General features: G+C 37.0%; 1 protein-coding gene across 3 annotated transcripts in view; it reads right to left on the bottom strand.

The window, feature by feature from the left end:
• TFB1M (transcription factor B1, mitochondrial) overlaps nucleotides 1-15011 on the bottom strand; it is a 71706-nt gene that overhangs the window by 27133 nt on the left and 29562 nt on the right. For all 3 annotated transcript variants that reach the window (XR_009404533.1, XM_059401323.1, XM_059401324.1), the window contains exon 5: nucleotides 9628-9747. Coding sequence is in view for 2 of the 3 variants with exons in the window: in XM_059401323.1 (XP_059257306.1) it covers nucleotides 9628-9747 (120 nt within the window). In the remaining variant the exon portion in view is untranslated. The remainder of the gene's footprint in view (nucleotides 1-9627; nucleotides 9748-15011) is intronic.

Here is a 15011-nt window from a genome sequence, read left to right on the forward strand (position 1 = left end):
CAAAACCTTAAAATTCTAACTTAAACTCTATATACTACAAACTCTAGGAGATTAAGGCACATTAGAGTATGCCAACGGATATAATTGTATGACTCTAAGAGGTTGCATTTTCTGTAGATATAGAAGAATTTGGGGTTCAAATTTGGGGTACAGTACTGGGGACAGCACTAGAGAAGTTAATGAGAGTAATGAGTTTAGCAAGAATTTAGGTTGACTAGCCAGGAGAGGACTGTTACAGTTCCATGGAAATAAAAGTTCTGCTATTAAAGCTTGATTATAAATTACTCTAAAGACCAATAAAGAGAGGGGATTACAGATTCTCACAGGAAAAAGCCTAAGTGATTATAAATAAGTTCTTGAAATACCACAAAAGCAGTGCCCATATCTAATTCTGAGGATTGGTTGAGAATAAGTACTGAATTTTAGTGAGTTTCTTTGAGCAGCTGTAGAGAAGTAAACTCCCTCTCAGTTCCCCAACGAACCTGCCTGTACTTCTAAGCATATTTTACTTGTATTGTAGTTAGTGTGTTTATGCCTTTCTCCCCTTGTGTTCACAAAATGTTAGCCAAAGGGACAGCCTTATACTGTTATTTTATCTTCTCTATAAAATTCCTACCCTTTCTTACTTAAGAAAATAAAAACTTTAAAAACTTGGTCAATACAATTATCAGTCAAATATTCTCTGGCTTTCCTCAGTATTCTTCATCTGCTCTAGTATAGTAAAACTACTTCAGAGCAGCAGAGAATTCTTTTAGAACCAAAATTTAATCATTTGATTTACTGTTTTGCTTTATTATAATACATTCTCTCTCCCTGGTAACTGTTCTCCTAGATTACAAATAAATTCCCTGCATGTAATATTTACAACATGATAAAAAGCATGTAAAGAAAATCGCTGTAAATATGTTTAATTTGCCAAAAAGCAAACATCCCTCAGGAAAGTGAACCAAAAATATAGCTAGCATTTTTCCAAATAATAAGTATTTTCTTGAGGCCTTAATCCTAGAGGATAGAACATTTAATCAATTAACTACATGTGTATCTTATCTCAAAATCAAACATAAGGTTGTAACAACCTCTAAACACCATCAAATGACCTCAAGTAGGTAATGAAAACAAAGAGAAACTTTCCACTAAAAACATTCCAAAGTCCAACGTAAGAAACCCTTGGTAAAATTTAAATAGCCAAAAGACTCTGGATTATGGTAATAACCCTAACTATAAAAGCCTGGAAGTTAAGATCTTGGTATATTTGGGTTTGACACTATTCAAAATGTTATATACACACATACGTGCATTACAACAAAAAAGCAAGCTAATAGGGTCAGTTTTCTTCATTACAATGGCCATCTTAGTTCTAGGACAGAAAATACCTGAAAGCACAAATATTTTTAAATCTGATGATAGCCTACAAGACATCTCCAGTCATTGAATTCAGTCTAGGATCTCACAGGGTCTATGATTTTGGAAGAATTCATTGAAAATGTCTGAAACCTGGCGATGCTAAAGGAAGGTGGTACTGAGAATGGGTTCTATGAGGCGGACTTCGAAAAAGCTGAAAACTGTGATGTAAGTGGAAGATGGACTGAATTCCTATAGTCACCCAAAAGCTCAGCTAGTGGTGGACATGGCAGAGGAAGTGGAAGGTGGTCGCAGAGAATATGGGGACTTCGCAGACCATGCTTTAGGACGTACAAGTAGGTCTCACACTACAGTTTGGGACCCCATTCTAAATATATAATCTGTATCTATCTAAATTGAAAAGCCACATTATACAGGTCTTTTTTTCATGCTATTTATTTTCCTTACTAAATCTCAAGTAACGTAAGGAAAACTTGACATGACTCTATTCTGGAGAGTTCCAGCAAACAAGAAGGCATCTGTTCCTCACCAGCTATAAACTCCCTGAAGGCAGGTTCCATGTCAGACTGGATTCCCCCCTAGTTCCATCTACCTAAGCGCAGGCCTTTATATGCAATAGCTACTGAATACGCATCTGACAAACAAACAAAAATCTTACGTGTCCGGTAGTGACTCATTCAGTTGTAGTTATGCTAAGACAGACACCACTGTATTGATGATTATTTTTGGCAGAGAAACTTTGTAATTAACACTCTTCTGTAATTAGCATATAATAGTAACAGCCTAGTTGAATATCCAACTATCTGTCACAGATGATCAATCACAAGTAATATTGCCAAAATAGTCTTTCAAAAAAGTGGAAGGAGGACTGGAAGAAGACGGTAGAGTAGGAGGATCCTGAGCTCAACTCCTCCCATGCACACACCAAGAGCTCCATCTGCGCTACTACCTCTAAAAATGACCAGAAGACCAGCAGGACAGACCTTCCAGTCAATCACAGACAGGCTGCCACACTGGAAAGGGGAGGAGGATCAGAGATACAGCTGGGAACCAAACCCCGCAGTGAGACTAAGTCCAAGGAGAGAGACAACATGAACACAGAGAAGTGAGAGGATTGGACCCAATAACCAGCAATGGGAAGACAAGCACCCATTACAACTGGCTTTGAAAACCACGGAGGCTTCCCTTAACAGTACTTTAAAAATCAGGGGGATTAATTCCAGGAGAGCAAGAGGGACAGGAAACTGATTCTCCACCCTTAAAAAGCCAGCATAATAAATAACTCCAAGACACAGTGCAAAACCAGCAGTATGAGAAGTGACTATGACATACATGATGGAGGTTTGCTTACTAATCTCAGAATGTGCAGTAGCAGGGCAGGGATCTTTAGAAGATCTCTCAGAAAACAAAAGTGCTGGCAGGCAACATTTCTCTTCCCCTCTCTCAGCCTAGGTTAGCTGGACGTTTCTGGGAACCGGCACTAACACTCTCCACCTGTCTAGCTAGCACTGCACACCCCTCCCCCATGATCACCCGTAGACTGGCCCCATCGAACCTGCCTGTTTTGGCAGGCATCCCTCCAGAGTGGCTCTTGCCCTACCATACACTGCAAACAGCCCTGGCAGGGAGTGGGACTACTCCAGAGTGACTTCTGCCCTGGGGAGAGGGAGAGCTAACCCCACACAGCAGTGTGTCCAGTTCTAGTAGTTGAGAATTTTAGCTGGCTACACAGGGACAAAGTCCTGCCATTCACCGTGTCCATAGCTGTGGCAGAGGCGGCCTGCAAACACCTAGTCTGACTGCTTCCCTTGCCCACCTACAAGCCCACATAGTCTTCAGACAGTGCAAGGACTCAACGCAAGGATTCAATCTTGTCCAGTGCACCCAGAGCATGCAAAGTGGATCATTGCAGCTGACCGGGCTGAAGACAAGTGTGGCTCAGTCACAACAGTAGGGCCCATGCAGTCTGTACAGGAGACCTCCCTGGAGCACCTGCTTCTTGTGACCAGGGCACCATAGGACTTCTCCTACACTAGGCCATGACCTTCAAGACCAGAAGACTTGGCTGACCCTCCCTACTCAAAAAAAACAAAAACAAAAAAATAACAACAACAACAAAAAAACCCAACAACAACAACAACAAAAGAAACAAAACAGAAAGCTAGACAAAAATGAAGAGATAGGAATATGTCCCAAGTGAAAGAACAGGATGAAATCACAACAGAAGAGCTAAATGAAATGAGGATAAGCGAAATGCCTGATAAAAAATAAGAGGAATGCTCATAAAGATATTGGAGTTGAGGGAAAAAAATGGGTGAATCCATTAAGAACTGCATCAAAGAGAGAGAAAATACAAAACAGAACCAGTCAGAGATGGAGAATTCAGTAACTGAAATAAAAAGACACAACAGAGGGAATCAGTAGAGGATTAGGGGAGGCAAAAGAGTGGATCAGTGATCCAGAAAACAGTAATGGAAAGCAATCAAGCTGAACAGCAGAAAGAAAAAGGAGCAAAAAATGAGAATAGGTAAAGAGATCTCAGTAACATCAAGTGTAATAACATTTGCATTATAAAGATGCTAGGAGGAGAAAATATAAAAAGGAAGTAAACTTGTTTGCGAAGAAGTAAGAGCTGAAGCCTTCCCTAATCTGGGAAAGGAGGTATCCAAATCAGACAGCAGAAAGCCCCTAACAAGACTAACCCAAGAAGGTCCACACCAAGGCACAAAATAATTAAAATGTAAAAAAGTAATAATAGAGAATGTTAAAAGTAGCATTTGGGGGGAAAAAAAAAGTTACATACAAGGGAAACCCCATAAAGCTATCAGCTGATTTTTCAGCAAAAACTTTGCAGGCCAGAGGGAGGGGCATGATACCTTCAAAGTGCTGAAAGGAAAAACAACAACAACAACAACAACAACAACAACAACAACACCCCCCCAAACCTCCAAAAAACCCAGGCAATCAGGAATACTCTACTCAGCAGGGTTATTATTCAGAATTGAAGGTTAGATAAAGAGTTTCCTAGACAAACAAATATTAAAGGAGATCATCACCACTGAAAAAGACTTAAAAGAAGTGTTAAAAGGGACTTGAGTGGAAAGAAAAGGTCATAAGTAGAAGAAAATTATGAAAGAAAAAGCCTTCAGAGATGAAAGCAAACTTCTGATAAATCCAGTAGATTAAATCATTTGTGGGGTACCTGGGTGGCTCAGTAAGTTAAGCCTCTGCCTTTGGCTTAGGTCATGATCTCAGGGGCCTGGGATTGAGTCCCACATTGGGCTCTCTGCTCAGCCAGGAGCCTGCTTCCCCCTCTCTCTCTGCCCGCATCTCTGCCTATTTATGATCTCTCTCCCTCTGTCATATAAAGAAATAAAATCTTTAAAAATATATATTACTTATTAAGCCAGTATGGAGGTTAAAACACAAAAGTAGTAAAATCAATTGTATCTACAAAAGTCAGCCAAGGGATTTCGCTTTTTACAAAATAAAAAGATGTAAAATATGATATCATATACATAAAATATGGAGGGGAAATAAAAATTTAGTGCTTTTAGAATGTGTTCAACCCTAAGACATCAACTTAATACAGACCTCTATACAATAGGTGATATATACAAGTCTGTTAGTAACCAAAAATCAAAACCTGTAATAAATACACAAAAAGTAAAGGAAAGAAATCCAAACATAATACTGAAGAAAGCCATCAAACCACAAGGGAAGAGAGCAAGATAAGAAGAAAGGAATAGAGAACTATAAAAACTGAAAAACAATGAACAAAATGGCAATAAATATATACCTATCAATAATTACTTTAAATGTATATGGACTAAATCCTCTAGTTAAAAAACATAGGGTGACTGAATGGATTATAAAAAAACAACAAGATCCAACTATATATATGTTGCCTATAAGAGACTCACTTCAGATCTGAAGACACATACAGGGGCGCCTGGGTGGCTCAGTGGGCTAAAGCCTCTGCCTTCGGCTCTGGTCATGATTCCAGGGTCCTGGGATAGAGTCCCACATAGGGCTCCCTGCTCGGCAGGGAGCCTGCTTCTCTCTCTCTCTCTGCCTGCCTCTCTCTCTACTTGTGATCTCTGTCTGTCAAATAAATAAATAAAATCTTAAAAAAAAAAAAAGATTTAAAGACACATACAGACTGAAGGTAAAGGGCAATAAAACCATACACCATTCAAACGGAAGTGAAAGAAAAACGTGTCAGGGTAGCAATACTTATATTAGACAAAAAAGACTTTGTAAAACAAAGACTGTAACCAAAGACAAAGAAGGGCTCTACATAAAGATAAATGGAAAAATCTAACAAGAGGATATCAACTGTAAATAATTATGCATCCAAAATAGGAGCAGCCAAACACATACAGCAATTATTAATAAACAAAACGGGAGAAACTGACTTTAACACTGTAATAGCAAGAGATTTTTACACCTGACGTCCATAAATGGATAGGTCATCCAGACAGAAAATCAACAAGGAAATGGTGCCTTGAACAACACAATAGACCAGAGCACCTTACAGATATATTCCATCCAAGAATTCCATCCCCAAATAGCAGAATACACATTATTTTCAAGGACACAGAAAACATTCTTCAAGACAGATCATATGTTGGGCCACAAAACAAATTCCAGTTAAGTTTAAGAGTGAAATCATAATGAGCATCTTTTTTGACCACAACAGTATAAAACCAGAATTCAATTATAGTAAAATACGTGGAAAGAACACAGATATATGGAGGCTAAACAACATCCTATGAAACAATGACTGAGTCAACCAACAGCTCAAAATCCTGGGGATGCAACAAAAGCAGTACTAAGAGAGGCTTATAGCAACGCAGGCCTACCTCAAGAAACAAGAAAAATTAAAAAAAACCCAAACTAACCATACACCTAAAACGGAAAAAGTAGAACAAACAAAACTGAGAGCTAGAAGGAAGGACAGAATAAAAATTAGAGCAGAAATTCAAATAGAGGCTTAAAAAAATTCAGAAGAGATCAACAAAAATAAGAGCTAATACTCTGAAAAGATAAAACTGATAAACCTTTAGCCAGATTCATCAAAAAAAAAAAAAAAAAAAGACTCAGATAAAATCAGAAATGGAGAAAAAAACACCACAGAACTACAAAGAATTATAAAAGATTATTATGGAAAATTATATGCCAAAAAATTGGGCAACTTAGAAGGAGTGGACAAATTCTTAGAGAACACACTCTTCCATAACTGAATCAGGAAGATATAGAAAATTTGGACAGACACATAACACAGAGATAACAGACCTATCACAATTAAAGCAGTAATAAAAAAAAACTCAACAATGAACAAAAGTCCAGGACCAGATGTCTCTACAAGTGAATGAACTCTACCAAACATTTCAAGAAGAGTTAATACTTAGTTTTCTTAAATCATTCCAAAAAACAGAAGAGGAACGAAAACTTCCACATTCATTCTACAAAGCCAATGCTACTGTGATACCAAAAGCAGTTGAAGACACTACAAAAAAAGAAAACAATAGGCTAATATCTCTGATGAACAAAGATGTAAAAATCCTCACAAAGTATTAGCAAACCAAATTCAACAATACATTTGAAAAAATTCACATGAATCAAGTAGGACTTATTCCAGAAATGGCAAGGGTAGTCAATATTTGCAAGTCAGTACAATACAGCATGTTAATAAGCTATAGGATACAAACCATATGATCATCCCAATAAATGTGGAAAAAGCACTTGACAAAATACATCCATTCATTGTATAAAGTCTCAAATAAGTGAGTTTAGAGGGAATATACCTCAACATAATAAAGGTCATATATGAAAAACTCACAGCTAACATCATGGTGAAAAACAGAGCTTTTTCTCTAAGATCAGGAACACGAGGATGTCCACTCTCATCTCTTTTATTCAACATAGTCCTGGAAATCCTAGGTGTAATAATCAGACAAGTAGAAGAAATAAAAAGCATCCAAAATGGTATGGAAGAAGTAAAACTGTCACTATTTGCAGATGTCATGATATTATATATGGAAAACCCTAAAGGTTGCACCAAAAAACTATCAGAACTGATAAATGAATTCAGTAAATTAGCGGGATACAAAATTAATATATAGAAATATATTGCATTTCTATATACTAATACCACAGTAGCAGAAAGAAATCAAGAAACACCAAAGAGAATAACATACCTAGGAATAAGCTTAACAAGGAGGTGAACACCTGTATTCTGAAAACTATGAAACACTCATGAAAGAAACTGAAGAGGACACAAATAGAAAGAATCTATGTTCACGGATTGGAAGAACCAACATTGTTAAAACGTCCATACTACCCAAAGCAATCTACAGATTCAATGCAATCCCTATCAAAATACCAGCACTATTTCACAGAACTAGAATAATTAATACTAAAATTTGTATGGACCCACAAAAGACCCCAATAGCCAGGGCAATCTTGAGAAAGAAGAATAAAGCTGGAGGTATCACAATCCCAGATTTCAAGGTATACTACAAAGCTACGACAATCAAAACATGGTACTGGCACAAAAACAGATACGTAGGTTAAGAGAACAGTACAGAGAGCCAAGAAATAAACCCACCACTATACATTCAACTAATCTTTGACAAAGGAGGCAAGAACATACAATGGGGAAAAGACTCTTCAGTAAATGGTGCTGGAAAAACCAGACAGCTACATGCTAAAGAATTAAACTCAACAACTCAAATACAAAAACAAACTTAAAATGGATTAAAGACCTCAATGTGAGACCAAAACCAAAAACTCCTAGAAGATAACACAGGCAAATAATCTCTCTGACATCACCATAGCAATATGTTTCTGGCTATGTCCCCAGAGGCAAATGGAAACAAAAGCAAAAATAAACTATTGGGACTATACCAAAATAAAAAGCTTTTGCACAGCAAAGGAAACCATCAATGAAACAAAAAGGCAACCTACTGAAATGGGTAGAATCAAAAAGACATGTAATAACAGATATCGGTAAGGATATGGAGAATAAGGAACCCTTGTGCACTGTTGGTGGAAATGTAAATTGACCAACCACTGTGGAAAGCACTCCGGATGTTTCTCAAAAAATTAAAAATAGGAATACCATATGATTCAGTAATCCCACTACTGGGTATTTACCCCCAAAACACACAAAAAACTAATTTGAAAACATATATGCACCCCTATTTATAGCAGCATTATTTACAAGAGTCAAGATATGGAAGCAATCTAAGTGTTCATTTATAGATCAATGGATAAAGACGACGTGGGATGTATTTCTCTCTCTCTCTCTCTCTCTCTCTCTCTCTCTCTCTCATACACACACACACACAGAGGAATATTACTCAGCCATAAAAATGAATGAGATCTTGCCTTCTGCAATAGCATGGATGGACCTAGAGTGTATATTCTAAGTGAAATATATCAGAGAAAGACATACCATGATTTCAATTATAAATGGAATCTAAAAAACAAAACAAATGAACAAACAAGACACAAAGAAATGAATAAACGTAAAATCAGACTTAACTAGAGAACAAACTAGTGGTTGCCAGAGGAAAAGTAGATGGGAAAATGGGTAAAATAAGTAACATTAAGAGGTATAAACTTCTAGTTACAAAATAAGTCATAAAGATGAAAACTACAATATAGGAAATAAATTATATATATAATATGTTATATAATTTACATAATATTGTAATTATACATATAATATATATTATATATTACATATTGAATACTGTATTAACATTGTATGATGACAGTGACCACACTTAAGGTGTGAGCATTGAGTAATGTATAAAACTGCTATATCAATATGTTGCACACCCGAAACTAATATAACACTGGATGTTAAATTTATTAAAAAGGTGGAAAAAAATTCACAATAAAAAATGTTTGATGTAACTTGATTTAGAGGTCTATTAAGAAATCACAGAACAAATACTGATTTCTCTTTTTGAGGATTAGGTGACCATATAATTTATCTTCCATACGGGAAAACTTTGAAGAGTACAGGTGATAATGTTATCACCACCAGGTAACATGAATAAACCTAGCTAGACATTTGGTCACTATTAAGAGGAGAAAAATTAGGACAAGAACTATTCACATATTGTGATTTTTCTTGCTCTGGAGAGATAAAAAGTATAGTTTGCATATAAATGAAAATCAAATTCTAGAGATAATTTCCTAGGACTCATCACCAGATGAACAAAGATTTACAAATAAACAGAAACTTACCTCTGGTTTAGGGACAAAAGCCTGACCCGGAATTGTGAAGATGTGCTGAACATTGCAGAGGTACTGCGCCATAATAGAAAGGCGGCTACGCTGTTTGCTTCCTGTATTGGCTGTCAGTCTCTACAGAAGGAGAAAAGGAATTTTGGCAATTAATCCAGTCTGATCAGATAGAATGCACCTAATATTCTATTATCTATGGACACTAGGTGGAGTTTTGAGATAAACTTTAAAAGCACAGGCTTTCTGATACATGATACGGAGAACATTTTCCTCCAATATCAACTGAAGTACACTTAAGAGGTGTGAATTATATCTTATATAATGCACTCAGAAACCAAATAAGAAAACTTCCCTACCACTGGATGTTGGGGATTTTAAACCCCTGTTATATTCTGTAGAAGGTCCTATATGAAACAAGTGATCAATATATATTTGATGAGAGAAGAAATTAGCAAGCACAATTAAGAACTAAAGATGTGTATTTCATTTTATGGATTACCAAAAATCTATGAAGGAACCTTTTCAATGGTGCACTTTTCTTTATTTAAATGTAATAAAACTTTGAATATTCAGAACTCTTGGAGAACTGATTTTTGCATAAACCAGGAATTCATTCTTTTAAGAACACAAACACTTCAATTTCAAAATCATAAATAGCTAAATTAACTCATAAATGCAATGCAATTTCAACCAAAATTTTGAAAGGATTTAAGACCTTTAAATTCCACAGTATTTTATATGGAAAAGCCAAGGGCCTGGAATAGCCAGGAAGCTCCCAAAGAACGTCAACAGCATGAGGCAGGGCCGAGGCCGACTCACCATGGGAGGTATCCAAAGTAAGGCAGTACAGTATTGCTACTGGCACAGACAAACACACCAACAGAACAAAAGCCTTAAAAACAGACCCAAGCGCCTATGGATATTTGCTGTGTGACAGATGTGATGTAACAACACTAACAGGAAAAGGACGGACCACTCGGTGAGAGACACTGGTACTGAGTAGGTCTATCTATAGCAGGAATAACTCCCTATCTCATACCATAACCAAAAATAAATTCCAAGTGAATTAACAACAAGTAAAAAGCAAAACTTTAAAATTTTTTTATAAAGTATTTATGACCCCACAGTAGGGCAAAATTTCTGAAAAGACGCAAAAGTGGAAGCCATAAGAGACTGATACTTTTGCTCTATTAAAATTTAAAATGTCTATATTAAAAAAAATAGTACAAACGTATGTCACAGACCGAGAGAAGGTATTTGAAACTCCTATCTGACAAAGGATTAGTGTTCAGAACATGGAAGAAACCCCTACACGTTAATTGCCAAAAAATAAACAATAGAAAATCTGGTAAGAAATAGGACAAAAGCACCCAAATGGCCCATAACTATACACTATCCCCAACCACATTACAAATTAGGGACATGCAAATTTAAACTCTAATGAGATAATCTCATATCTGTGAAATGAACAAAATTTACACAATAAAAAAGAACCTGGCAGAACCTAGAACTGGTGAATGATCCGGAGCCAGAGGAACTCCCATTGACCACTAGTAAGAAGGGCGACGGGTACAAGCACTTTGGACTACAACTTGGCAAGACACACAGGAAAGCTGAAGTTGAGTGCACTGTCATAACTTTAAATATATTCTAGGGAACAGTTTATATACCTACACAAGAAAATACTGTGTAAGAACGATCACCACAACATTGCGCATGCACAGTTTCCAAAAAGGTAGAAACATCAAGGCCATCAACAGGAATAAGTAAATGGTGTTATTAACATAGATACCCAAATAGAAAATGATGAAGTGGCAGAAAATATGTAGACCATGATTTCATTTATATAAAAACTTCAAAACATTATTTCTTATGGCTTCCTCTGTGTGTGTGCATTTATCTATCAATGCATGGGAATGATGAGTATCAGTTTTAAGAGTACACTCATAGGAGAGAAAGAAAGGGGACAGAAGGGGGTACCACGCATATCTACTATACTTTATTTCTTAAAAAAGACAAAAATATGGCAATATGTTAGAATTGGATTAAAAAATTAGATGCACTGATTTCTTAAAAAAAATGTACCCTGCTTCTCTTGTGTTATTAGAATTCACTGGGTATTCTAAACCTTTTATAAATGATTCAGGGTCAACATTATAAACATTATACACCACATAATTTGGCTTGTAAGAGCTTTGCCTTAAGTAAGATTAAAAAGATAGGTTTTAAACTGCGATGCTCAGAAAATTTCCTATAGGCAAAGCTGTAGATTTTGTAACATTTATTTTGCTACTCAGAAGCCATTTCTCCATCTCATCTCTCTTTTCAAAATTACCTGGCTCTTGTCTATATTTAGACATCTGAAATTATTGGGAGGCTGCGTACGGGACAAGTGATTGCTTTAGTATAAATGAGAGAGTAAATTCTTCTTTACTAAAGTGTAAAACCAAGAAACATATATATTCCCAAACAAAAATAAAAACAAAGACAAACACTGGAAACATATTTAAAGAATAAACTTATGGATCAAATGCTAAAAAATATTTCTAGCTCTACATAAATTTTTTTTGGAGCTTAACTGTACCACTGGCATGAAAGTAAAAAATTCAAAGTGTATTGTACAACCGGCATACTTCAAAGCAGTTGTGTACAACTAAAACCCGCATGAACATAATCAAAAATCAAAAAAACTCTGCACTTGAAAATTATTATTTCATGCTGAATTCTCTTTCAGTATTCTACTTTACATCTCAAAGGTGTTTTCACTGATGAATTCAGTGAAATTTTAAAACCACTTTAACCCAAAAGCAAACACGGGAGGCAATGCAGTGTAAACACTCTGGACACAATTCCACTTTGAGTGCTGGTGACCATTCCTGCCAGAGAAGCCTGACCCATCCAAGCTCTGCAGCAAATACACCCAGGCTGTGGAGATGAAATGTGTGAAACATATAATGGAATTTAGATGAAAGCAGCACACACATACCCATCCTGAACTCATTGTAGAATAGTTCAAGTCACAGAGCAGAAAGCTCTCTGGAAAACTTCATTAAAAACTAACACAAGAATTAAACGGTCAATCAACCATTCAAACATGAGTTAATATTTGTGATAGTTAGGGTATATGTAAAGCTATGAAAATTCAAACTCCATGACAAGATAGAGGATTTTAACAAACAACAAAAGGCCAGGAAACCAAACCGGTTAATTTTTCAGTAAAAGGAAACCTCTAACCCTTGAGATTTTAAAAGCATTTTGACCGAGTATATGAAAAACAAAGGGTCAAAGACTCCACAAGGACAGTGTTATTTTCATCCTTCTTATTCTAAAATGATTTTAACTACAAGTAGAAAAATTAGGCTTATTCTTGAGAAGACACACAGCCCACTATCAGGGACAATGAAAACTATATAAATTACTGGCAAGGTGACTCCCCCCATCCCTGCTACAGATGTGACCATTAAATAGCCAAGGTCCACTGAAGATTGGAGGACATAAACAGGCTAATCCTGGACCCAGAAAGAAAATACCAAAGGTCCAGTCACCTAAAGAACTTGAACATCATGACTTCAGCAGAAAACCTATGACCTGTTTTCAAGTTCAGCTTTCCCTGTAACTAGCTCCATGACCTTCTGGAAGACATTAAACTACTCTGAGCCTCAGTTTCATCATCTATAAAATGAGGTTAGATGAGATTTGTTAAGGTCTCATTTTCTGCTACACACTGTGATTCTATTTTATGAGCTGTAACTTTATACCGTCTATATGTTCTTTAGTGTGTGTGAGCTGAATTCTTCTATTTAGACCCTGCAGACCTAGAGAGAACGGAAGAAGATCGTGTTCATTTACTTCTGTTCTATAACTCACATAGCCAAGCAAAGTGCATCTTTAAGAATGCTATCTGTGGAATGTAAAATTACAAATACGTTAAGTGTCAAGAGTAAACAAAGGTTATGTAAGAAAATGCTACTATATATTATCCTGTTGAAACTTTCACTTGCAAAATATGAAAACTGGTCGGAGGACCAGTGTTAACTTCTAAAGCATTCCATAAATATACACTCAATATAAACTCTTCTCAATATTCATACTAGAATTTAACTAAAATCATTTTTTTTTTGGTTAAAGAAAAATAACTGCATATGGTGGAGTTGAAGCAACACTATTATTAATAACCACAACTGACATTCTGAGTCACTGAAAATATTACTCCACCTCTTCAGCCTGTTCCTTTGCATTTTCCCCCAAAAGAATTAGACTACATAGTGTTTTGCATCTCAATTGTGTTACTCAAGAATAGAAATACCATAATAATTATGTAATCTGAGAAAATGAAAGTCCAAGGACAAATCAAAAGGCTGAGAAAATAACAAAGAAAACTAACATGGGCTCAACTCAAACATACAGAAGACAGTAGATTCATGAGCGGGAAATGACACGGACCCTGGGAAAGTGGTGGTGATACAGCATCCTAACAAACATAAAAGGGTCCTACATTGTTACGATGGAAATTTTTTTTTTTTTTTAATTTTATTTACTTGACAGAGAGAGACACAGCGAGAGAGGGAACGCAAGCAGGGGAGTGGGAGAGGGAGAAGCAGACTTCCTGCCGAGCAGGGAGCCTGATGCGGGGCTCCATCCCAGTACCCTGGGATCATGACCTGAGCCGAAGGCAGATGCTAACAACTGAGCAACCCAGGCACCCCATGTGATGGAAAATTCTAAGACTACTAAGAAAAAGATTTTATGGCTAAATACTCTAAAGCAAAGTTTCTTATCCTTGGCATTACTGACATTTTGGGCTGGTAAATGTGGAGTATTTTTGTGCTGTCGGGGGCTATCTCGTGTACTGAAGGATGTTTACCAGCATCCCTAACCTTAATCCACTAGACACCAAAAGCACCCCTCAGGTGTGACAACCAAAAGTATTTGCAGACAGGCAGGAGGTAAGAGTCTGGCTAAGTAGGAGGACCCTGAGCATACCTCCTCCCATGCACACACAACAGATGCAGCTACATACGGAGGAACTCTCCCGAAGAATGACCTGAAAACTTTCAGAACAGCTCTTAGATAGCTGTAAGTATGAAGACAAAGCCACAACAAGAAGGGAAAAGGACAAAGATGTGGTCAGGTCAGAAACCAAGCCCTGGAACTCAGACCCCCAAGTGGGAGGGGATTTCACAGGTGCAAAGGTCCTCCCTGAAAAGTGAGAGGTTACAGCCCCACACCGGACACCCCCCCCCCCCCAACCTGGGGAATCTGCACAGGAAGATAAGCTCCTGTAACCTGTTTTTGAAAAATCAGCTGGGCTTACTTCCAGAGAACTGGAGAGTTAGAGGAAACTGGACTCCACACTTAAAGGGACCACACACCATCTCACTTGC

This window comes from Mustela nigripes, chromosome 5, assembly GCF_022355385.1.
Source record: "Mustela nigripes isolate SB6536 chromosome 5, MUSNIG.SB6536, whole genome shotgun sequence".
In the NCBI taxonomy this organism is placed as follows: domain Eukaryota; kingdom Metazoa; phylum Chordata; class Mammalia; order Carnivora; family Mustelidae; genus Mustela; species Mustela nigripes.